The 25,203-nt window shown below is 55.0% G+C and overlaps 1 protein-coding gene across 1 annotated transcript; it reads left to right on the top strand.

Moving 5' to 3' along the window:
• The first annotated feature begins 6 nt into the window (after window positions 1-6).
• NPLOC4 (NPL4 homolog, ubiquitin recognition factor) lies at window positions 7-24,126 on the top strand. Its single transcript, XM_041485720.1, has 17 exons — window positions 7-153; window positions 1,006-1,086; window positions 3,280-3,392; window positions 4,028-4,207; window positions 6,061-6,109; window positions 7,111-7,205; window positions 7,988-8,111; window positions 8,710-8,889; window positions 9,742-9,828; window positions 11,329-11,400; window positions 12,262-12,388; window positions 14,469-14,629; window positions 19,546-19,617; window positions 20,669-20,764; window positions 21,457-21,573; window positions 22,395-22,497; window positions 22,827-24,126. Exons 1-17 carry the CDS (start codon window positions 139-141, stop codon window positions 22,982-22,984), a joined length of 1,830 nt encoding a protein of 609 aa, XP_041341654.1. The 5' UTR covers window positions 7-138; the 3' UTR covers window positions 22,985-24,126.
• Window positions 24,127-25,203: the final 1,077 nt, after the last annotated feature.

Genomic DNA, 25,203 nt, shown 5'->3' with positions numbered 1-25,203 from the left:
GGCGGCGGGCCGGGCCGGGCCGGGAGGAGCCGGGCAGGGCCGGGCCGGGCCGGGCAGGGCCGGGAGAAGCGGAGCGAGACGGGCCGCACCGGGCCGTGTTTGTGCGGCGCGGCGAGCCCCGGGCCCGCGGGCAGCGCCATGGCCGAGACGATTGTGAGTGCGGCCGGGGGAGGGGCGATGAGGCAGCAGATTCCTGTGGGGCCGGGACGGGGCTCCGGGACGGGGGGGCCGGCGGTGTGCGGGCCGGGCAGCTCCCCGAGGTTTTCCCCGCGGGGTCGGGGCGGGGGGCCCGGGGGCTGCTCGCTCCGGTGAAGGGCTCCCCGCTCCGGTGAACGGCTCCCGGCGCCGTCCCGGCGGGCTGTGCCCCGGAGGGAAGTCGGGAGAGTGGGAAGGGGTGACGGCGGGACACGGGCAGCTCGCCGTGTCCCCTCCTTGCCCGTGTCCCCTCCCCGCTCTCGCTGTCCCCGTGTCACACAGCCGCGGTTGAGCGTCCCCTTTAGACCCGCTCGAGTCCCCGCTGCCCCTCAGCGCTCCGGGGACACCGAGGTTTGCATTTGTCCCTGCCCTGCTTGTCCCCGAGGATTCCTCTCCCCGTTCCCCCCGAGCAGGAGCTCCGGTGTCCCGGGCGCCGCTGGAGTCTCTCCCCTCCCTCGTTCCCGGGGCTCTGCCACACCAGTGCGGTGCCCGGTAACACCGGCTGGGCCGGTGCCTGTGTGAATAACTCCCCTTGGAAGGTCTGGTGCGCCCTCCCGAAGGTGTAATTCCATCTCCGAGGTCAGAGCTTTGACCAAAGGTGTTTTCCATGGAGCCAGCTGGTGCCAAGAGCCCGGAGCATTGCAGTGATTCCCCCTGTGCTCACAGACATCTCCCAGTGCTGCCCCAGCACTGCTCCCCTGGTGTTTCCAGGCCCTGTGGAGGAGGGAAACACGAGGGGGGGGACATCAGTCTGGGGGCTCAGGGTGGGCTCTGTCTCCCCTCCCTGACCCCGTGCTCCCTCATTCCCAGATTATCCGTGTGCAGTCGCCGGAGGGAGTGAAGAGAATCACGGCCACGAAGAGAGAAACCGTGGGGACGTTCCTCAAAAAGGTACCCCAGGGTGCCCAGGGGGTGGGGCAGGGCTCCCCTGGCTCTGTCCTGTGGGAGATCCCTGTTTAACCCCCTGGCAGCAGCGAGGAACAGCATTCCACGTGGAAAAACACACTTGGATTGGTGTAGCTTGTGTTGTTCCAGAGGGAAAATGACAAATTTAAAGAAAAAACTGCCTCAGCTTCTCTGTTGGGGCTTCCTAGGGTGGGACTTTTCCTGGGAAGGACTTTTTGGGCCTCTCCCAAAGAAGTGGCAGCTGGGAAGCAGAAGGGGAGCTGTGGGATGGTCAACCCTGCTGCTCCAGGAGGGTTCCAGGCTGGCTCAGCTGCTGGATTTGGGTTTGGAATATCGTTTGGGTGGGCTGTGTGTGCTCCTGGTTCTGCAGTGTGGATTTGGAGAGAGCAGGGCAGGGATGGAGTGAGATCCCAGGAGCCCTGGGGAGGGGAGCACGCTCTGGGGATGGGGCTGGCCCTGCTGGGATGGGGCTGCTCTGTGCTCTTCAGGAGGGAGCAGCTCTCCCTTTGCTCCCCTCCTGGAGTTCCTCTGGGGGTTCTTTGCTCCATGAGTGTATTCCTGAAGGGAAGGGAATGGCAGCAGTGGGAACCTGCCCTTTGTGAGTCACAGCTTGGGCTGGAGCTGTGGCCCAGACAGGACAGCATTCCCTGACAGCGTTCCCACCTGGCCAGGAAAATCCTGCTGTTTTCCAGGGCTGCCTCAGGGACACTCCCTGCAGCCCCAGCCAAGGCAAGAGGAGCTTGCAGGAGCTCTGGAGCCTGTGCAGAACGAGCTGCTGCTTTCCAGGGCTCGGGTTACTCAGGTTGGAAAACACTTCCTGCCAGGACAAAGCACCTGGAGTTGCCTGTTCATCTGGGGAAGGCTCTGTGCTCTGGCTGAGCTGCAGCAGGGATGTGTTTGGGTTTATTTCCTGCTGCAGAGTCTGCTTGGAAGAGGAAAGTGGCAAATTTTCCCACCTGAGGTCTGTGTTTTATCTAAATCCAGGTCTCTCCTACCTGTGCTGTGGATTTTAGTGCTGGAATGTTCACCCAGGGGCTGGGTTTGGTGTTTAGGGGGGCAGCTGTAATTAGAGAGGTGTCAGATTGCTGCTTCCATGCCAGGAATTAACCTGGATCTGCTCCAGGAGTGCTCAGGGAATAAAGGGCTGGAGAATCTTCCCTGTCTCCTGTGGCACATCCCAGGGAAAAGCACCAAAAAAGTCACTCTGGCTGTGCCCAGGATCAGGAGTCAGCTCAAACCTGCTGTTAATGTGTTGTGGGATTTGTCTGCCCCCAAAAATGGAATTCTGTGGCCTGAGGAGCAGGAGCTGGTCCGTGTGAAAGGGTCCCATTCAAAGGGATCACTGAGTGCTGCAAATCACAGCTGAGCTGACAGGAAAAAAACTGCTTTTCATGGCTGTGCTCATGTGACAGCCCTTTGTGGCTCATCAGATTTGTCCTGTGGGCAGGATCCCATCCCTGGCTCTGACCAAAGCCATGGGGATTGTTTTTATCAATAAAAATAAAGGCCTTTCACTTCAGAATTTAGGGCAAAACCTGGCAAGTAGACAAACTTTAAACACCACTTTGAAACTGATGAAGTTCTCAAGGGGCCAAATGTGCAAATTATTTTGGCTGGGAAGAGGTGTTGGAGTGATTCCAAGTAAACCAGACTTAATCTGAGCTGGGAGAACCTGCCTGGGGACTGAGGGGTGGGAATTCCATGGGAGAGAGGAGAAAAGGGGGAAAAGCAAACAGAACAGCAGGAAGAGGTTGAGTGGAGCAGCTGGGAGGTGGGAATGGAGCTGAGGCAGAAGATGCACAGAGGTGGGGGTGTGGATAGTGGAATTCTGGTGGCAGGAAGATGGGAATGACTTGGTGGTGTGTGCTGGTGCAGCTGGAGCAAGAAAACTGGGATAGTGGAGAAGTTTCCCCCAGAGTCATACAGTGCTTGCCTGGCTGTGGCTGGAACTCTGCATTTGGTGTTGTGTGAGGCAGAGACAGTTCTGGTGGAGCTGTTTCAGCTCCTGGTTTAATCCATTGCTCGTTTTTCCAGGTGTTTCCATCTCTTGTTATCCCGAGCTCAGGAATGGGGGGGAATTGAGCTGAGTTTCTGGAGGAGAAGTTCTCTGGGGTCAGCTGTGGCTCTGAGCCCCTTCCAGGAGGCTCACACCTCACACCCTGTCCCTGTTCCCTGCAGGTGGCCAAGGAGTTTGGCTTCAGGAATAACGGCTTCTCCGTGTACACCAACCGCAACAGGACCGGCGAGATCACGGCGGCGCAGAACAAATCCCTCAACCTGCTCAAGATCAAGTGAGTCCTCACCAGAGGGGCTCTGCCTGGGGCTTCCAGAATGGGGAAATCACATCCCAGGAGTGCCCAGCTTCCAGTGTCACTCCAGTGTCACTTGCGGGGAGGGCTTGGTGGCCGTGCTGGAATGGGGGTCACAGTGACACGGGACAGGTGGTGGCTGTTCCTTGGGTCACTTCTTGGGGTGTGTTTGCTGTGAGGAGGCTTCATCCCAGTTTTCCCTCCCTGATCCCTGCTTTCACCTTTGTCCCAGCTTTCCCTGCCTTATCCCCCCATTGCCCTCCTCTATCCCTGTTTTCACCTTTACATGCCTGCTTTCCCTCCCTCACCCTCCTTTCCCTCCCTCATCCCAGCTTTCTCTCCCACATCCTTGTTTTACTCCTTCATCCCAACTCCCTCCTCCATATTTTTCCCTCAGCTTTGTCTCCTGCTGGAAGGATTTGCATTTGTTGCAAATAAAAGCAGGAAGAGGTGGCTCACAGAGCAGCTTCCAAGTGCCACCTGTGCAGGCCTGGTTAGAATTTGTGCCACATTCCATGCCCTTCCATGGAAGCTGCTGCCTGCTGGGAAGCCCCTCCAGCTTCCTGGCTGTTGTCTCCCACAGCTCCCACTAGCCATGTGCGTTTCCCACCCTGCAGGCATGGGGATATGCTGTTCCTGTATCCCTCCAGCCCAGCTGGCTCTTCCTCAGAGACCATGGACACCTCTGTCTCCCAAAATTCCCGGCCTGGGGGTGCCCCCCAGGTGGTGGAAGATGAGATTGACCAGTACCTGATCAAGCAGGATGGGAAGATTTACCGGAACCGAGACCAGCAGCTGTAAGTGGGGGTGGGTCCTGGTCCTGCCCATGGAGCTGGGGCTCACCGGGGCCTGGAATGTCATGGCCCAGCCCAGCAGTCAGGAAATCCCTAGGGGAGCTGCCCTTGGCTCCATCCTGAGTGCCCTGGGGACATTCTCAAGGGAAAACAGCCCCTGGTGAGCCCAGGGAGGAAGCAGATGCCCAAATTCCAGAGTTTTTGGCAGGAAGGACTCACTCAGAGCAACCATTGTTCAGATGTAGGAGACCCTGGTGCTCGTGCTCCTGGATTTTGTGCCCTAAAGCACTGGAATTCTCTAGATTAGAATAAACGTTCTGCATTCTTCCTAGGCAGAGTTAGATGAGGTATTGGGAAGGAATTCTTCCTGTGAGGGTGGGCAGGCCCTGGCACAGGGTGCCCAGAGAAGCTGGGGCTGCCCCTGGATCCCTGGCAATGTCCAGGCATGGGGATGGGAGCACCCTGGGATAGGGGAAGGTGTCCCTGCCCATGGTACAGGGTGGAATGGGGTGAACTTTAAGGTCTCTCCAACCCAAAGCATTCCAGGATTTGCTGTCCCAAGCAGGAGCACTCTGTGCCTTCAGATTCAGCCACTCCTCATAAAGGAAAACATGGAAGTGAAGGAGTGCAAGTATCCAGTGGCAGAGGTTTGGAAGTGGGACTTGGGTCTCTGCCTGCTCTGGCTTCCCTTCATCACATGTCTGCCTGACCTCTCCATGAAACCAGGGAGTCCCCTTTGCTCACAAAAATGCACCAAAGTCCAACTTCCCAAAGCTCTTCCTTGCAAGAGGCTTAGGGAAACAAAGCAGCTTCTCTTTCTGTAAAAATAACAAGTTAAACCCACCCAAAACCTGCTCTGATGCTGCTAAAACATCCTCTGCTGGGAGGGGGCTTTTAATTATTCAGTGTTAATGACCCAGTTGGGTCCTGGCCTGATGTCTGCACTGGCTGTGGCCTTGGGGCTGGAACCCTCTGGAATAAGACTCCTCAAAAGGTTGGGGGGAAAATGCTAAAGGCAGGAATTCCTGCTAAAACAGAATGGTTTGCTCTTCCTGCTGGGGTTGTGCTCCACGTGGTTTATCCTCAGTGCTGCAGCAATGAGGAAGTTTGTGGAGAATCCTCCCTGACCTTCCCAGCTGACCATAAATGATGGGATGTCACATCACTGGAGCAATAAAGGCAACCCCACCACTCTGTGGCAGAAATGTTGGCTTGAACTCGCCCACATTTTCCAGAGGAATTGATGGAGTTGTTCCTAGCAGGGAGCCAGGGCCCAGGGGAGGGTGTTGAGGATAAAAGGAGTTGTCTGGGCTGGTTCCTGCCTTTGGGAGTGTGAATCAATCTCCAGTGAAGGATGCTGAGTGCTTTAGCAGCATTTAACTCTCCTTTCTGTACATTATCTGCCACAAAACATCCTTTAAAAACCTCCTGCAACTGGATCCCATCCATTGTTTTCACAGCCCAACCTCCCTGCTCCTCTCCTGGGCCCTTCCTTTGGAAACCAGCACTGACCTGGTGTTGGTTTAGGGGTTTTTTTAAAGCAATCACCACAAAGGAGATGTTTTCCCTTCTGTAACTCTACCCAGCTGGACTTTATCTGCTGATAAACACACACTTCCCTGGTTGTTCCTGCCCTGCCTGATAAAGGCTGAACATTTTGGGTGGCTTTTTGTTAAAATCACCCTGCCACGTGGGGAGTGGAGAATTGCTCAGAGCTCGTGTAGATCTCCCACACCAAACTTACTCCAGAGAAGCTTGTACAGGCTGATTTTTCCATGATTAAATAAGATTTATTCCTCCTTCAATTTCCAGGTGAAATGAGATTTAACCGCAGTTCTCTTTCTCTCTCTGCCCAGGTGTCGCCACGGCCCCTTGGGCAAATGTGTGCACTGTGTCCCACTGGAGGTAAGAGACCCAGGAAGGGGCTACAGACTCTCCCCAGTTTCTCCCACTAGGAACTTCCTAGGAAGGTAAGAGACCCAGGAAGGGGCTACAGACTCACCCCAGTTTCTCCCACTAGGAACACTTTTCCTAGGAATGGTGCCTGCCAAGAGGTGGCAGCTCCAGGCTGGAATCCTGCCCTGCCCTGCCAGAGCTGCTGGTTCTGGGATCACTAAAGCTCGAGGCCTTTGTGGGTTGATCCTGGTTAAAGCTGGTTTTCTGCAGTAATGAGTTTAACAGAAAGTGCTTCAAAAAAGCTCCATTCTCCTTCAGTCTTCACTTTTCCCTGGATTTTCTTGTTTTGTCCCCTCTCTCCTGGATCCCAGCACTTCCCAGTTTAACCACACCTGGCACAGGGTGCCCAGAGAAGCTGTGGCTGCCCCTGGATCCCTGGAAGTGCCCAAGGCCAGGTTGGACAGGGCTTGGAGCAGCCTGGGATAGTGGAGGTGTTCCTGCCCTGGCAGGGGGTGGAATGAGACGGTCTTTAAAGCTCCTCCCAACCCAAACCATTCCATGGTTATCCACGTTGAAGCAGCTTTGGTGACACCTCCAGAGGTGCAGGGCTGTGTAATTTATGGCACGAAGCAGCAGCCACTTCCCCAAGGGGATCCTGCTCGTCCAGGATGGCTCTTCCCCTGTGCTGGAAGAGCTCTGGGAGTCCTTGGCCATGTTGGAACAGCTGGGCCTGTTGTTTGTTGTTAGATATTGAAGGAAAAAACCTTTTGCCATTGAGATTCTGATTTGTGGGGCCAATCTGTTCCCGGAGCAGGAGGCCACCATAAAACTCCCTGTTGTAAAGCTCCACTGTTTGCATCCCAGTAGTAGCTGCCTTGCAAATGAGCCTGAATTTCCTTGATTGCTTCCATATTGGCGGGGTTGAGTGTGGAACATGCATTTGCTGAGGGATCAGGGTGTTATCAGACAGGTGTGTGACCTGGCTCTGCTCTGTGCTGTGTTTTTGGCAGCCCTTCGATGAGGATTATTTGAACCATCTGGAGCCTCCTGTGAAGCACATGTCATTCCATGCCTACATCAGGAAGCTGACCGGAGGGGCAGACAAGTAAGGAAATCTCTGGGTTTAAGGGAATCTGGTTGGAGCTTTGGTTTTTTTAACACAAATGAAAGTACAGACAGATCTCAGTGTTGGACATGAGGATTGAATGGCAAACGAAGGGGAAAAAAACACATTAAAAAGTTGATGTTAAAAGGAAAAGGCAGGAGGGAAAAATTAAGTCTGTCTTTTTATTTTATGTCCTCATTTTATTTCTATTTTTTCTTTTCCTGTGGCAATATGATTCCTTCCAGGAAACACTCCTGATGGGGAGGGAAGGCCAGATGGAAGGAAAGAAGTTCCCTAATTACACCAAGCTCCAAGCCTGTTTCTCAGACTTGGTGGACATAAGTTACACAGAAGTGTAATCTTCTCCTTGCGATTCCCAAATACCATTGGGACTTCTAAAATCTCTTTGGGAGATGCAGCTCAAGTCCATGAAACTGCCGTTTGAAGGGAATTTCTCTTTCCAGGAAAGCTTGTGCACATGAAAGGAGGGTTTGCTGTGGTGCTACAGTCTCTTACTTCTCACATGCTCCATAAATGATTGCTCCAAGAGCATTTACTGTGCTAACAGCAACCTTTTCTTCCCCCTCTTCCTTTTCTTCACCCTCTTCCTTCCTTTCTCCCCCTTCTCATCCTTCTCCCTCTTCTTCTCCCACCTTTGTTTCTTTCTGTTCCCTGTTTCTCTTCCCCGCTTCCTTCTCTTCTCCCCCTCCTCATCCTTCTCCCATCTTTCTTTCTTTCTGTTCTCTGTTTCTCTTCCCCCTTTCTCCCCCTTCCTCTCCCAGAGGGAAGTTTGTAGCCCTGGAGAACATCAGCTGTAAGATCAAGTCAGGCTGTGAGGGACACCCTCCCTGGCCCGAGGGGATCTGCACCAAGTGCCAGCCCAGCGCCATCACCCTCAACCGACAGGTGAGAGGAGCTCGGGCACCTGCCGGGGATCTGGCTTTTCATTTGGGAAAGGTGACTTCCAAAAAAGCCAAGCACAAAGCCTCCAGGTGTCCGGGCAATCCTGTCCTGGTCTTCAGGCCTTGCCAAATGGGCTCCAAAATGTCCTGGGTGAGAATTTCCTCCCAGCATGAGGACTGAGCTAGCAGCACTGGTGATGAATCCTGCTGATGAATCCTACTGGTTTTCCCCAGGGGATCCAAAAGGCCACTGGTCTTTTGGATCCCGTGATCCAAATGCTTTGCCACAGCAGACCAAAAGGTTCTGCTGCTTTCCTCCTAAATTTCAGTGTCCTTTTCCCTGCAGAGGTGGGACCTCCACCCTCTTGGAGTGAAGGTCCCAGTGAAGCCCCCGAGGTGCTGGGGATGCTGAGCACATCCCATGCCCCAGGCTGAGCAGGGAGCAGTGCTGAGGGGTGGGAGCTGAGCAGAGGGAAGAGGGAGGGAGCCCCCAGCCTCCCCCAGCCCTGCTGTGCAGGGTCCAGCTCCGGAGGGTGGTGTGTGTCCTGGGAAGGGACCGGAGCCAGCAGAGGACGGCCTGACACTTGAACTTTGTCAAACAGAAATACAGGCATGTTGACAACATCATGTTTGAGAACCACACAATTGCAGATCGCTTCCTAGACTTCTGGAGGAAGACAGGGAACCAACATCTGGGATATCTGTACGGCCGGTACACGGAGCACAAAGACATCCCGCTGGGAATCCGGGCGGAGGTGGCAGCCATCTATGAACCCCCGCAGGTGAGAGCCAGGGGCCACTCAGAACTGGGGAACACACCTTTGTAGTTTGGAAAACCTCACACAGCATTTCCAGCTGCAGGTCCACAAGGAAAACTGTCCTGAGAAAAGGTGAGACCCAGGGCCCTCAGTGCCGACTCAGGATCAGGCAGCACACAAACACCTTTTTAGTTTGGTGTTTCCAGCTGCAGCTCCCCAAGGAAAACTGTCCTGAGGAAAAGAGGACATGATTTGTGTCCTTGACATCACCATCCAGTGCAGCCAGAGAAAGAATTTTAAACCCCCGTTTTGCTTTTTGTTGTTTTTTACTCTCGGATTATTTAAATCCAGGGTGACTGTAACAGCAGATTTCACTTTTAATCTTTCCTGGATTCCTGGTTTTCCAGCAGATTCTGTGCTAGGAAAAAACAGTTGCATCCCTTGCTTCAGTTCTTTACCAGCTCTCTGGGAAAATTGAAGCAGCTTAATTAGATAGAATGAAGTCTAAATTATTTGAAGACGAAATAATGGAGAGGCTGAGGATGGGTTTGGCTGGAGCAGCTGGAATCCCCACTAGGTGGGGCACGGCACCACTCCTCAGCCGAGTGCTCCTCGCGTACTTCCTTCCTCCTCATGGTTTCTGCACGGCTGCCAAGTAAAATCCAACAGATTGTCAGTGGAAAAGCAACAAATGGATCCTTGGGAGTGTGGCTTGGGAGCAGAGTGGCACAGGGATGTCTCTGGGATGACACCAGTGTGTGGTGATGCCTGAAGGGAAGCCCAGACCTCTGCTTCCAGCCTCAGCCTCATTGCCCACAGTGGCTGCACTGGTTTTTCCCCAGTTCTGTGTCACTAACCAGTGTCTCTTTGCTGCAGATTGGCACCCAGAACAGCCTGGAGATCCTGGAGGATCCCAAAGCCGAGGTTGTGGATGAGATTGCAGCAAAGCTCGGCCTGAGAAAGGTCAGGATGTGTCAGATCTCGTGTGTCTGTGTGGGGCAGGGAAGTGGTCTCTCCAGCTCCATGGGGTTATCCAACACCCTCTAGGCTACCTAAATCTTGCTAAAGTGTCAGTAGCTGGTACATATTTAGGTATGAAACCCAAATCCAGCGGGTTTTCCTGAGCACACACCCCTCACAGGGCTGTGTGGCTGCAGTAGCAGGGGCAAAGCAGCACAAGCTCCATCTTCCCTTTCTTTCCCCTCCAACAGGAGCCATTCCAGGAAGTATCTCCCTCGCAAGTGCTAATTTGGCCCAGATGGAGCTGGAGTTGCCTCTGTGTTCCGTTTCCAGGAGTAGGGGCTGCCCTTGGCTTGTGCTCCCCTCCTTGGTGCTGCAGGGAGTCAGCGATGTGTGGGGTTAGGGGTGCACAGGATCACTGCAGCCTGGAACTGTCCCCCTCAGTTCCAGGCTGCAGTGATCCCATCAGGATTCCCTGATTTTCTGAGAGCCCTCCAACCTGCACTGATGTTTTCCGGTTTGGGAGCAGTGTTGGTATGGTGGGAATGCCAGGAATGAGATGTACACAAACAAGATTTGACTTGCTGGAGAAAACCCGCCTGGCAGAAGGCTCAGTGCAGACTGTAAACATCTGGGGAGGGCTTTGTTCTCTCAGATAAGATCCCACCCCTCGCCAGAGGCTGGAGCAAAACTTCTCAGAGCGTTATTTATTTCCATGTTCTCCCATCAGATATTTTTAATCCATGGGACTTAACACGTCACCAAGTGCTGTGTGCAGGGTTTGGTCTCCCTGGGCTCCAGGGGAGTTGGGATCAGTTCTGCCTTGGAAGGGTTAATGCTGTGGGAGCTGGGGTTGGCACCTGGGTGGAGAGGGATCATCACAAGGTGTGTGTCCATGTCACAGCTCTGTGGAAGGATTGATGCCAAGGTGTTTGGACACACATCACACATGTGTGAGAGGATTCACTCCGAGGTGTGTTTGTACCACAAAAAGCAGGAATGTGCTTGCTGGGGTCAGTGCTGACTCCAGTTTGGAATGAGTCACACTCCAGTATGAGCTTTCTCTTAACCAGTGCATGCAAGGTTCAAACTGGGATTGTGTGAGAGGTTCAGGCTGGGGCCACGTGAGCTCCTCTGTCACCCCCGGGCGCCAGGTCCTGTTTCAAACTCCCCATAGGAAATGCTGGGGGTGGGAGTGGCTGGTGGCACAGAGGCCTCTTGCAGCCTCCAGATCTTTCCATGAAAAAATATTCCATAGTGAAACCTAATGCTGCAGGTGCCCTGGCTGGCCAGCTGGCATGCTGCTGCTCCTGGAAATGGGATTCCAAGGGGCCCGGCACAGCTGGGAGAGCCATTCCCTGCAGCAGTGTGCACAGGGCCCAGAGGAGCCAAGAACATCGTGTCCTGTGAGCAGAAAATGTCTGAGCTCTTCTGGTTTCCTCTTTCCTTTCTTTTTTTTGTCCTTTTTTTCCTTGAAGCAACGTTCTCCATCCCCCTTTGTAGGTTGGCTGGATATTTACTGACCTGGTCTCGGAAGACACACGGAAAGGCACCGTTCGATACAGCAGGAACAAGGTGAGATCCAGGTGTGACCCAGCGAATTCCCAGGGAATTCCAGCTCCTGACCCAGGCAGAGAGCTGAGCCAGGGCTGCAGGTGGCACTGGACTTCTTGGGAGATGGGGTTTTCTGGGCACTTCTGAACCCTTGGAAATGTTAGGGATTGAGCTGTTTGGGAAGCAGGCAGAGCTGCTCAAGCAGCTTCACACCCCTGCTTTGAGGAAATGGTGCTCATGGAATAGTTCAGGTGGGAAGAGACCTTAAAGCCCATACAGTTCCACCATGGGCAGGGATAACTTCACTGTCCCAGACTGCTCCAAGCCCTGTCCAACCTGGCCTTGGACATTTCCAGGGATCCAGGGGCAGCCACAGCTTCTCTGGGCACCCTGTGCCAGGGCCTCACCCTGCTCACAGGGAAGAGCTTCTCCCTGAAATCTCATCTATCCCTGCCCTTTTTAGGGCTAAGAAAACTCCAGGGAGTGGAGTGGGATGTGAGGAACAAACCCAGTGAGGCAGAGTGACTCAGAGGATGTTCCCATGGGCTGGGCTTTGTGACACATACGTGGCTCAAACTTCGACCTCCACAGCTTCCTGTCCTTGTAAACCCAGTGATATCCATATTTGGAAAGTGAAACTTGATTTTTCAAAAAAAAAGAAGGTGTGTAGAGGTGGGTGGGACTCGATGTGGGGCAGTCCTGAGCCAGCCCAGAGCTGGGGAGCTGACAGGTCACATTCTTGTCCCGGGCTCCACAGCAGCTTTCCACGAAAGCGTGTTTTCCTGGGGTGTTGGTCGTTTTCCTTGGCTGCAACTCAGGGAAATAGGTCTGGGCTACGTCACCTTGTCCTTTGGCTGATTGGAGTCCGTGCTCTCCCCTCAGGACACGTATTTCCTGAGTGCAGAGGAGTGCATCACAGCTGGCAACTTCCAGAACCAGCAGCCCAACATCTGTCGCCTCTCTCCCGATGGGCACTTTGGATCCAAGTTTGTCACAGTTGTTGCTACAGGTATAAACTGGCCTCAGCCCTCTGGGCTTCACCTGAATTACCTCTTGTTAGTAGAAGAATATGCCAAAAATCACATGTCCTGCTCCCCATCTGTCCTATTTGACAAGGGGTTTGCTCTATAAACTGAAATACTTCCTCATTCTTTGTTTTATCCTCTCTACAATACTCACTCATTATTTATTTGCCTGGTTCTTACTCTACAACTGTTTAAAGAGACTTACTTGAGGCTCAGCCCCACCTCTCTGACCCAGAAATCACTCTCTGCCTGCAGCCAGGGCAACAACTGTTGCTCACTTTTTATTTCAAATCCTTAAGCTCCAAATTCTGTTGCCTGGAAGCAGCAGTGCAGAACCACAACACTCCAGAGTTATGGATTAGTTCCTCCTTCAGAAGGGATCTTTACCTCCCTCATATCACTGTCAGGGAAACCTGACAGGGAAAAAAAAAAATCTGTCAGGGGAAAAAAATGTTTGGAAACATTTATTTGGCTGAGTAAAACAGAAGCTCCTGCAAAGTGCTTATGGTTGAAGCCTCTAGTTTTAGCCATTTCCAGGGAGTCTCCAGAGGCACTGTAGATGGGCTGGGCTGGGAGGGGGGACACTGGCATGTGCTGGGAGGGCTGGAGTGTTCGCAGTTCACTCTGTTCTTCTCCATGGGATGACACATGTCTTCATTTAAACCTTCCCTGGAGCAGAATCGCTGGTTCTGGCTCTGTTTAACACAATGAAAAAACCCTCATGACTTCCAAATAACATCCAGAGTAAAAAGTGAAAGTGGGATGGGACACTGCCTGCCCTGAGCCTGGCTTTGTAAGGGTTCCCAGGGCCTTTTTTTCAGTGAAAAAGCTCTTTTTTTTAGTTAACAGGCCCGTGCCTGTATGTTCCAGACTGCTAAACACATCCATCTCTCATTAAATATAGATCTGTATCTCTCTTTTATATATATATATATATTTTTTTAAACAAGGTGTTTTACTGAGCAAACACACTTTGTTCAGGCCTTCCCCCATCCTGGTCTATGTTTAATTTCTAGGAGTGTTTGTTCTGGAGCAGTGAGTGATTGAGGTTACAGATCAAAGGGTAGAAAAGGAATATTTCCTCTTTGCTGTTAGAGCTAATTTCATTCTCCTCTGTTCAATCAGCCCAGCAGGTTCTATTTAAACACTTGAGTCCCTCTTTTTGTGCTCCAGCAATGTATTTGGATAGTTTGCCTCAACTTTGCCTTTAAATCCTCCACATGGATTAATTCCTATTCCCTCCTGAATTCCTGGCTTTGGAAATTGTAACGTTTTCCTACCATCTGCCTCCCTCATCTCTTTCCAGTTGTATTCCAGTGACACATGACCTGATGTTGCTTACATTATCCAAATGAAAGTGCCAAACATGTGATCCATGAGCCAGGCTCCTAATTCCCACTTTCCATGTCAGATTTCCACCAAACCATCCAGTACAGGCTGAGAAAACACTGTTCAGGCCTGGCATGGCCAGGTGATCTGCAGCTCAGAGATCCTTGGGAGTGAAACAGGGCCACAGGAGCTGCATGCCTGAGTTTGGTTTGGAAAAGGAGGAGATACCTGCAGGGTAGTGGAGGGTGATGCTGTCACAGCCCCCAAAAGGGCAGCTCCTCCTCCTTGGAGCTCCTAGCAGAGTACTCCTGCTGTTCCCTGGGCTCTGTGCTCTTGGGATAATTGTGGAAATGTGTGTGGCTATAAAAAATGTGGAGTTTAGAGGGAATTCTTGCCTAAGATTCTTGCCATGCAGCAGCACCAGCAGCTTCATCTCGGTGTTCATCACTGTTAGCTTTGTGTTTAATCATGAACACATGGAATTGTTCAGGTTGGAAAAGAGCTCCAAAATCATCGAGTCCAACCTTAATGCTGCTCTTCCAGTCATTTCTGTTGGAGTTACACCAAGGAAATCACCCCTGTGCAGGATTTTCAGGAAGAATTTCTTCATGGGAAGGGTTGTGAGATGGAGTCCCCACCCCCAGAGGTGCCTAGGGGTGTTGGCCTGGGTGACAATGTGTGCATCAGTCACAGATCAATCTTGGAGCAACCTTTAACCATCCTCTCCTCCTCCAGGTGGTCCTGACAACCAGGTGCACTTTGAGGGGTACCAGGTGTCCAACCAGTGCATGGCCCTGGTGCGGGACGAGTGCCTGCTGCCGTGCCGGGACGCGCCGGAGCTGGGCTACGCCAAGGAGTCCAGCAGCGAGCAGTACGTGCCTGATGTCTTCTACAAGGTGAGGGCTGAGGGCCTGGCCAGCTCTGGGATGTGCCCCTGGATCCAAGCACTGATCCTGAGCAGCAGCAGGGAAAATGTGCATCCAGATGAGGTCCAAAATACTCAATGTCCTAGAGTCGTGGAATGGTTTGGGTTGGGGGAGGCCTTAAAGTTCATCCCATTCCACTGCTGCCACCTTCCACTATCCCAGGGTGCTCCAAACCCCATCCAACCTGGCCTTGGACACTTATAGGGCTGGGGCAGCCACAGCTTCTCTGGGTAAACTGCCAGGGTCTCATCCCCCTCACAGGGAAGAATTTCTTCCCAATATCCCATCCATCCCTTGCCCTCTGGCAGTGGGAAGCCATTCCCTGTGTCCTGTCACTCCACCCCTTGTCCACAGTCCCTCTCCAGATTTCTTGGGGCCCCTCTAGGCACTGGAAGGAACTCTCAGGTCTCCCTGGAGACTTCTCCAAGTAAATATCTCCAGGTGAATACCCCCTCCTCTGGACTCCAGCAGCTCCACATCCTTCTAGTGCTGAGGAGCCCAGAGCTGGAGGCAGCTCTGCAGGAGGGGTCTTGGAAGGACATGAGGTGTCACTGCTGTCCCTGCCTGCTGCACTTGGCGGTTGTTGGTGATGGATGGAATGTCATTATTCCCTTGCCAGTTGTTCTGGAGCCCTTCAGCCCCTCCTGTGCCTGCATGGCCGAGTTGGGGAGCTCAGGATCAGGCTCCCTGTGGATGCCAATAGCGCTGCTGCTCCAGCCCAGGGCTCCTGGTGCCCCATAAGCAGGGACAGAGGAGTTAATTAATGACACTGCTGGCTGGCTAATTAGCCATCCATCACCCTGTGTGTTATCTCCTTCCTGTCCTGTCTGCTCCTGCTGCCTGTGTTAAAGCTGTCCTTTAAGGAGCACAGGACAAGGAAAGCTGCCTTTGTTTGGGAGGAGTGGAATGAGGGGATTGTGCTCCAGCAATGGGAATAGAGCTGATCAGGGTGTTCCTGCATGCCCTGAACAAGGGACTGGGAAGTGCTGGTTTCCCTGTGAGCCTCCGTGGTTTCCACCCCTTAGAGCCAGACTGCTGGCTTGCCTTGACCCCACCTGGAAACAAGGAACACCTCTGGGCTGAATCCAGTGCTGGAGAGGGGGAGCAGATGGAATCCTGCTCTCTCTGGAGCAGGCAGCTTCCTCCTAGGGGCTGATAAGCCAGGGCTGATCACAACCAAGCAGAGCTGGGTGTGCAAAGGTTGGCCCTGAACGTGAGGAGGGTGAGATCATCTCCTGGCGTGCCCCCATCCCACTCTGGAGCAGCCCAGGCCGTGCCACACTCGGGCAGCCTCGCAGGAGGTCCCGCAGCTCTGTGGCCCATATGTGGCCCACCCGGGGTGCTGGGAGCAGCAGGAAGCCAGTGGGTGTTCCCAGAAGGGCTTCACTCCCATCTCTAATCTGAAGCAGGGAGATAAACAAAATGGGAACGGATGGCTCCAGCCTTGCATGGAAATTTCCATCATCCACTGATTCACTGGTCGGGCTGCAGCTGATTTCGTGTTTCAGAGCTTCTCTCCCTGATTGCCCTTTCCACGGAGCGCTCGAGGATGGCCCCGCCGGGTGGGATTCTCCCTCAGCCTCCAACGGATTTGGCTCTAGGATCCCTCAATTATTTTTGAATGTTCTTAAATCTGTGGAAAGCTTAGTCACTCCTGGCTTGGGAAGCCTTTAGGGTCCCATTAAATGTGCAAGGCTTGAGATCAGAGACACTACCTCATCCTGGGATGGTGACAACAGCCGTGTCCGAGCCCCGGTGAACTCCAGGAGGAGCAGGAATCTGCTGGCACAGGATGGAATCTTTGGGGTCCAGTACCTTGCTCTCCCTTTGTTCCGAGTCTGTGATGTGGGTTCCCCTCTGTGCTGCCCCCCTTCAGCAAATTTTGGGGAGAAAGCTGCACTTTGGAGTAGTTGCTGTTTCCTCTGGGACTGTGCAGAGAAAAGTCCATGTGCGTTCCCGTACAATATCCAAGTATTCATCTGAAAAGCCCTTTAGGATGAAAGAGCTCTACAAATTAATTCTAATTGGATGAGGACCAGGAGGCTGATGTTTGTGGAGTGTGGATGTATTTATAGAACAGCCAGATGTGAGGCAGGACCCGTGGAACTCAGATCTGTCCGAGGGCAGCGCAGTGGATTCACCTCCAGTTTGTGAATGGGAAAACGGGCTGCTTTTCTTCCATGGAAATGGGAAAGCTGATGGCACTGGCACTGTCCTGTGGTTTTCCTGAGCCTGAAGCTGGGTGGTTTCTGTATTTCTTTACCATTCCCTTTATGTTGGCCCATGGCCTGCTGCTCTGAGGAGCCATCCCCATGGAATTGGCTTTGGACATGCAGCTGTTGCTGTCGTGGGAAGGGAGAGCTCTGCTCCAGTGGGGAACTCGAGGGGTTTGGGCACTGTGAGAACAAGTTCCTTTGCTCTGAGGTGCCTCCCCAGGTAAGATTAGCCAGGAGGAAAAACGGATCCCTCCTGGCCTGCAGGGGTGTCTGGGAAGCATCAGGGCCCAGCACTGGTTCCAGCTGGAACGGGGCATAACCAGCACGTGCTACTTGGCCAGCTCAGCACACAGAGCTCAGGAAGGAGTCCATGATGTGCAGACACGAACACAGGTTGGGATAAAGACCCTGTGAGTGAAGATGATGATGTTGCAACGGCCACTTCACCCAGTTTCCAAGCTGGAGGAGGGTGAGCCTGGCTGAATATCCCACACAATTTTCCATCCTATCTTCTGTCCTTGAGCAGCCTCCTCTGTCCATCTGGTTTTATAAAACAGCTGGATTGACCTGAGGTGTCTGTGTTCCCACCCTTTTCCCTGTTCTCCCTCATCCCTGTGCAGCTCCTGCCTCCTAACAGTGGGTTGAAGGGCTCTAATCCCAGCCTTGATGCAATCTCCACTGGGATGATGCATTGTCCCGACCCTCCAGGTCTTGCTGCTGGATTTTTTCCTGAAGCCAAATGCTCCTCGCTCCATTAACCCTTTCCTGTCCTCCCTTTGGAGCTGGTGCCACTGGGCTTTGGGGGTCTCCAGCTGCAGCAATAACAGGATGCTGGGAGGGTCCTGGTGATGCCAAGCTCAGGATAAGTATCTTTGACCCACCAATCCAAACTTGATGTTCATTAAGGCCTTTAAAACATAATTAAATAGTCGTGGTAGTGGGAGAGGAATGTTGGGGTTTGGGGGACTGTCCTGTCAAGATCAGGACATGTCCTCTTGGGGGGAGCAAGGTTCCAGTCTGTGGATGTCTTGGAGGCCTCAGCAGCATGCCATGAAAAGCAGGCATTTAACATGGAAATCCCCAGAGGGGGAGATTAAAGCCAACAGGTGCTGGAAAAATGTTTCTGCATATTAGAACTTAATTAGATTGGAAAATAAATTCCAGATGGGCTAATTATGCGTAAGTTGTTGCAGGTCCCTTCATGCAGGGGCAGGATTGTGTTTGGGAAGCTGATTGGATCTGATTCCTGTCTCTTGTGGTATCACTGAGATCTAGAAGCAGGTTGGCTCTGGGGTCCTGTGATCTCCCAAAAAAAGGCTCCACAGCTCCTCCTGCTCCTGTCGGAGCTAGTGAGATCTGAGGCCACAACCTGTCATGTGCAAGGAGCAAAGATCCTTATCAGGATTGCCTTTCAAAGGTGCTTCAAAGACTGGAAGGGAGATTTTTTTACGGAGGGAACAGTTCCTGGGGACAGGGGGTCGGGAAGGGGGGCTGTGCCTGGAGGGGAGCAGCGTGCTGGAGCCTGCTGGGGCGAGGTTTGACTGGGAGAGGGGTGGTGCTGGCTGCTGCTCCACATAGCTGTGCTGTGTAAACAGCAGGGAGAGCGGGGGAGTGGTGTTCTCCGGGAGAAAACACGGCTGGGAGAAAGGGGAGGGAGTCCTGGAGTCAGCCCTGCATGGTGCTCCCTGGCTCAGCCCATGGAATGCTGCTCCCATCCCACACGGGAAGAGGAAGAGCAGGGCTTTGTCACCTTTGGGGGGTGATAGCTCCAGATCCAGCTTCCACCACTGAGAGCCCATGGATCGTCCAGTACAACGTCCCTGACTGGGAATTATGGGCATATGATTTATGTGAGGCTCCATGAATGATTTATGCCACGTTAAGTGATGATTTAGGGAGAAAACACAACCCCCTCGTACGGAATCTTTAATGAAAAGTGTCAGTTCTCCGGGATTTATTTCCGAAGCGGCGTTTGAACCCGGTGTGTTTGACATCAATCACGTCTAATTGTCAGGTTATGATTAATGAACATATGCCGGCCGTTTGTCTGCCTAATTAAACTTTATGTTCCCTTCGTCTGGCAAAGCAAAACAAGTTTACGCCATGGGATGTGCTGGTTCCAAGGGTCTGGGTGTGAGGAAGTGCCCAGATTCCCAATTCCCAGATGAAGAGTTGGTTGAGGCACTCCTGGATTTGCAGAAAGGCAGGTTTGCCTGGGCTGAGGAGGCAGAGGTGACCTGTCCCTCTCTTTGAGATGGAGCTGCCACCTAAATGGAATTTAAAATCATGGAATGGTGGGATATCTGCTGTTGAAAGGGGTGCACAAGGATCACGGACTCCAACAACCCCAAGAATCCCACCTTTACACTCCATGTATAATTCCAAGCCTCTCTCTAGTGGGAAACAAGCCCAAGGTGGTTTGTGACTCTGCAGTCTCTTGGCTCACAAGGAGACAGAGATCCTGATTCCAGAGATGGTGGAATTACAGAGATCTCCAGCCCCAGGGAGCAGCAGGGAATTGGGCAGCCCTGCACCACACATCCAGGTTCTTTCCACAACCTCATTGATCTGCCCAGAGCACAGGATTCTGCATGAGCATCTCCAGGACAGGATCCCTTGGGCTTCACACCATTTCCATGCTCAGGAATAATCCAACTCTTTTTCTTTCAGGACATAGACAAGTTTGGGAATGAGATCACCCAGCTGGCTCGCCCGCTCCCGGTCGAGTACCTCATCATAGACGTGAGTATTCCCTGCATGTGTTTGCTTTCCACAGGAGATGGTCACAGGGGAGCAAACTCCTAACCCACCTCTGAAATTCACAGTGGAGGGGATTCCTGAGACAGATCATCCTCCTCTGCCTGCTGCTGCCAGGCATTCCTAGCAGGGAGGTGGCTGCCCCGCTCCGTGGGGTCAGTGTGGTGCCAGGAACACATTTGTTTTCAGGGAAAACACTGCCTGCTGCCTTATCAGGGCTCTGACCTGGCCCAGAGCCACATGGCCGGGAAGCAGCAGCCCCACGGACCCGTGTCCCGGGCACTGCCTAATGAGGAAACTCCAGAGCAGCAATTAGGGATCCATATCCTTTGAGTGACTCAGCAGGTTGTCCAGAAATGCCTTTTCTTGGAGGAGGGAATTCACTCTCTGGCACGGTTTGGCCGGAGTAGAGCTGCTGCCAGGCACGGCACAGCTCAGCCCTGGGGCTGGAAAACAAAGTTACGGCGTGGAAGGCAGGAAAGCAAATAATTGGGATGCCAGATGATCCTGCTGAAGTTGGAGGTGGTGCCAACAACCATTAGATCCACCTGGAGCAGCCTCTCAGGTCCAGCTGCCCCTGGCACAGGCAGTGCCAGAGCACAGGAATTCCTGCAGGAGTGAAGGCACCTGTTCCTGGGATACCTGGGGTGTCACTGGGATGAAAACAGAGGGTTGGAACGTGCATTAGGATTCCCCCAGGACCTCCCTCCAGCAGCAGCTGCCTGGCACAGGGCACAGCTGTGACAGGATTGCTGTATCCCAGTGACCTGTGCAGAGAGGGATGCTCTCCATGGCATCTGTCAAGACCAAACCCATCATGTCCCTCCAGCTTCCTTAGAAAGGGAGCCAAGGGGTGTGGTGATGGAATATCACTTTAAATTAAATTAAAAGCCATCAGATCCCTGCAGGATGCCTCACTCCTTGGCTGAGCTGGGATCATAGCCATGGCTGTTCTCAGCTATCTGGACTTGCTTTCCATATCCCTCTGGTCTCTGATCATCCTTCCTTGAATTGTTTCTTTTTATTTTTTTTTCAGATTACTACAACTTTCCCCAAGGATCCAGTCTACACTTTTTCTATTTCTCAAAACCCATTCCCCATCGAGAACCGCGATGTGCTGGGAGAAACTCAGGTGAGGGGACATTCCTGACAGAGCTGGGTTCCTGGGGATGGCTTCTGCCTCCATGTGCTCACTGACATCTGCAGAGGGACAGCTGTGCCCTCAAGTCACCCCTTCCTGGCTCAGCCTGCCACGGTCCTTCCTGCACAGAGCAGTGTCTGCATGCCAATGCCGACTGCTCAGCTCAGTGCTGAGATCCTGCCACATCCACGATGGGATCAGGGCTCCCTTTGCCTGCCAGACAGCTCCAGAGGGGCCAGCGGGCTCCAGCCCCATGGTGACAGCACAAACCTGCAGAGACTGGGCTCTGTTCTTGCTCCCAGAGTGCTGCCTTCTCTTCCTGAATGTAATCCTTAATCACAGAAAGCTGTTCCTGCAAGAGGTCAAGGAAGAGGATGGAATGGGATGGGATGTCCTCTTCTCCCTCTTTTCTGTAGGAGCAATGCTGGAGTTGCCTGGCTCCCCCTCAGCACCTCTTGGATCTGAGATCAGCTCTGTGGGTGCTGGGGTTGGTCAAGAGGAGCTCCTGTGGGCCCAGAGATAATTTTTCCTGGAAGTTGTTAGCTGGGATTCAGTCAGCCGGGTGGGGATCTGATTTTGGGAAAGTCCCTGCACATTGCAGACGATAGCCAGAGGAACAGGAATATCTGTTAGTGGATCCAAATAGGAATTGACTTCTCTTCATTACTGTCCCCTCTCCCCAGGACTTCCACAGTTTGGCCACGTACCTGTCCCAAAATACTTCCTCCATTTTCCTAGACATCATTTCCGATTTCCATCTGCTCCTCTTCCTGGTCACAAACGAAGTCATGCCTCTGCGGGTACGTAACGGGGCTTGGAGGGTTCTGTCCCCACGCCATCCCCACCATCCCAGGGCCCTCAGCCCCTTCAGGGGTCCCTCAAGAGGGTGGAGGTGACCATTCCTGCCATCCCATGACCCTGCACAGGGCCTTGTGCTAGCTCTTCCCAACCAAGCTGTTGGGAGAAGGTTTAAAGAGTTTTAAAACGTTTTTTAAACTCTAAACACAAAGCCCTTGAGCTGCTGGGAGCACTGAGGGGGGTTGTTGTCCACATGATCCCAGAGCCAATTTGGCTGCGGCTCCCAGAGCTGGAAATGTTTTAAAAATTATCTCAGAATCAGGAATTCGGTGGGAACAGTAAGGAGATCAGAGCCCCCAGAGCTGAAGGCCAGCGAGGTCCTGGCTGTGCAGCTCTGCTGCCCTTGGCCGGGCATCGGGGGCCTGGCGGCTGCCCCGGCAGCGCCGGAGCTTCCCGGTGAGATCCAGCTGGGCTGTGTTTGCCAGAGGCTGCGCATGTGCGAGGCAGCCGGGATGACCGTGGGCAGCTGGAGATCAGGATGGGAACAGGGATGGGGCTGGAGTGCTCCAGCATGGAGGGATTGCACCTCTGGAAGGTGGGACTGGCCTGCAGTACCAGGACACTGGCCCACAGGGGTAGGGAATACCTCTTGGAAGCTGAGGAGGGGAGCTTTTGGGGTGTTGGGATCTGTCTGAATGCTGGGGAGCAGAGGGATAAACTGGGGCACCCTAAGGATGTTGGGAAAGGGGAAACAGCTCAGATTCAGGGTCCTGCCTTGCACTGGAGTGGCCCCCAGTGCTCATTTCCCACCTGTGACTTCCAGGACAGCATCAGTTTGTTGCTGGAAGCCGTGAGGACCAAAAATGAGGAGCTTGCACAGACCTGGAAAAAATCAGAGCAGTGGGCAACCATCGAGCAGCTCTGCAGTAAGAGGGGGTCCCTGGGGCAGGGTGTCCCTCAGGGAGGTGGGTCCCTTGTCCCTCGGCTGAGCTGGCTTGGGAGCTGCTCCCAGGCTGCCAGAGAGGCTACTGGAGGCTTGTGGGGAGGAGGCTGTTCCTTGGTCACGGGATCCTGAAATAGTTTGGGTTGGAAGGGACCTTGAAGCTCATCCCACCCCGCTGCCATCTTCCAGGTTGCTCCAAGCCCCATCCCAGCTGGCCTGGAGCACTTCCAGGGCTGGGGCAGGGCTGGTGAGGGCGCTGCAGGGTGGGATGTGCAGCGGGATCCCAGCACTGCCCCGGGCTCTCTCCCGCAGGCACGGTGGGTGTCCCGCTCCCGGGACTGCAGGAGTACGGCGCCATGGGGGGCTCGTCGCACGCCGTGGCCGCGGCCATGTGGCCCTGCCAGCACTGCACCTTCATGAACCAGCCGGGCACGGACCACTGCGAGATGTGCAGCCTGCCCCGCTCCTAGCCCCGCTCCTGCCCGGAGCCATGCGGAGCGGCCGGCGCAGCGCCTGTCCCTTCCCTCTCCTCCCTTCAGCTTCCAGCCCGGGCTGCGGAGCCAGGCACGGGTGGCTCCAGCCCCCCGGTTACTCCTCGCTCCCTTCTGGGGGCTCCCAGCCCGGAGAACCAACGCTTTCCTCAGCCCGTGCCTGAGCTGGCCCCCCACCACCCTCAGCTGCTGTCAGCCTGCCCTGGGGGAGCTGGGGGGCTTAGGGAGCTGCCCGTGCCCGCTTCCTACCCAAGGGGAGAGGGAGGCTTTGGCATCTCCCTGCCCACAGCTTTGCTCTCATTTCCTGCCCGCCTGAGTGCCTGGATCCCGGCACTGACCAGCCCCAGTGGCACGGGCAGGTGGCTGTCATGTTCCCAGAGCAGGACAGGCACCCCTGGACACCGAGTGTGGGGTGGGCACGTGCCAGCTCGCGGCTTGGCACTGTTTGGTGAGCTTTGGCACCCCGTGGGGGCTGCGGGAGGGGCGTCCCCTCCGGCTGCCGTGTCCCCCCACTGTGCATGGTTGGGCTCCCAGGGAAGGGTTGCGGGGCAGCCACGTAACTCGGGCACCCACCTCGCTTCTGTCGTGCCCTGGGAGCCAGTCCTCCAGTTGGTGCCTTCCCATCCCTCCGGAGTGTGTCCTGGCCGGAGCTGGGGTTCAGGGGTCTTGCCCCCCATCCTCCCTGCGGCCCCCAGCTGGGGCTGTCCTGGGAACCGCTGTGCAGGGGAGAGGGGCAGCTAGATGCTGGAGGGGCTCAACCCTCCTCTCACAGGGCCTCTGCCCCCCAGGCCCATCCTGGAGCTCCCCAGCCCTGGCTCCGCCAGCTCTGGTTCAAGCCCGGGGACACCAGTTCCAGCACTGTCCCGTGTCCCTTCATGGGAGGGGTCCGGAAGGCCTGTCCTGCTCCAGGCACTGCCCAGACCCCAGTGGGGCAGGGACCCCCCGCCCCTCGCTGGGGCTTTCCAAAGGCTTCATCCCAAGGCCCGGCTCCGGGCTGCGGTTGCTTTTCCCCTGGGTGTGCTGGGGTTTGGGGGTGCAGCGCTGGGAGCGCCCGGGCCGGGCTGGGCTGACCCAGGCGCGGGGGCTGCAAGTAATGTGGAATAAAAGCACCTCAAACCAGAGCCTCCTGCACTCTGTCACCTGTCCCAACAGGAATGGGGGAACACTGCACCCCATCCATGCCTCCCTACCTGGGTGAGCATGGAACTGGGTTACTCTGTGTTCCCAGTGGAATTTGGGGGAACCTGTGTCCCACCACTGTCTCCTGCACTCTGTCACCTCGGGTGGGGTGGGATACTCTGTGTTCCCGATGGGAATGGGAGGACCCTGTGCCACCTCTGCTGTGTAATCCGTGCCAGGAATGGGACCAGGATGGTCCATGTTCCCAACTGGAACAGGGGGATACAGCACCGTGCCTCCCGTGCTTTGTCACCTGCCGGGACGCCCCTCGATCCCAGCGGGAACCAGGGGACCCCGCTCCCCGAGGCCGTGCCACCTGCACTCCATCACCGCGACGGGCCGGGACGCTCCGCATCCCGCCGGGACTGTGTGTCCGGGCCCGTGTCCGCCGTCTGTTTGCAATCAGCCCCGGAGCCGCGTGCGGCCGGGCCCGGTGCCAGCCCCAGCCTGGAAAAGGGGGAGCGGGAGCGGCGGGAGCCAGAGGCAGTGAGCGCAGCCCGGCGAGCGGCCGCGGCAGCGGGACTGGGGAGGTGGCACCTGCCCTGCCCGGCCCTGGGGGACAGCAACCCTAGGGGACACGGGGACATGGCCCGGCTGCTGCCCCTCCTGCTGCTCGCGGCTCTGGGCTGCGCGGCCCGGCCGGGCCGGCGGCCGGCGGCGTGGGACGATGGAGCAGACGGTAATCGCCACCCTCGGGACCCCTTCCCCCCGCGGGGTGGGCACGGGGAGCGGCTGAGCGGGCAGCCGGCCGGGGTGAGGGGCTGGGCGAGGCTCCTGCTCCTGGGGCTGCTCGTGGTCCCAGCCCGGCCCCTCCAGCCCAGAGACCCCCGGCGAGGGGCTGCGCCAACCTGACGCTGGTCCTGGACAACTGGAAATTCGCCATCACGTCCCAGCTGAGGAACCTGCTGCTGTCCGACCACCAGACCGTGCTGCCCGACTACGGCCGGTGAGGGCCCGGGGGTCCCTCGGGGGATATTTGGGGGTCCCCGCCCTCACAGCGCTCGCCCGCAGGATCCCGG

Source organism: Pyrgilauda ruficollis, unplaced genomic scaffold (assembly GCF_017590135.1).
Source record: "Pyrgilauda ruficollis isolate IOZ18807 unplaced genomic scaffold, ASM1759013v1 scaffold72, whole genome shotgun sequence".
Classification (NCBI taxonomy): Eukaryota; Metazoa; Chordata; class Aves; order Passeriformes; family Passeridae; genus Pyrgilauda; species Pyrgilauda ruficollis.
This window is presented reverse-complemented; position numbering and strand designations above follow the sequence as displayed.

Bases quoted from the DNA above. Each gene is read 5' to 3' on its own strand.
- NPLOC4 (XM_041485720.1), top strand. The intron at 1,087-3,279 runs GTACCCCAGGGT...TGTTCCCTGCAG, and splicing joins TGGGGACGTTCCTCAAAAAG to GTGGCCAAGGAGTTTGGCTT. The intron at 19,618-20,668 runs GTGAGTATTCCC...TTTTTTTTTCAG, and splicing joins TCGAGTACCTCATCATAGAC to ATTACTACAACTTTCCCCAA.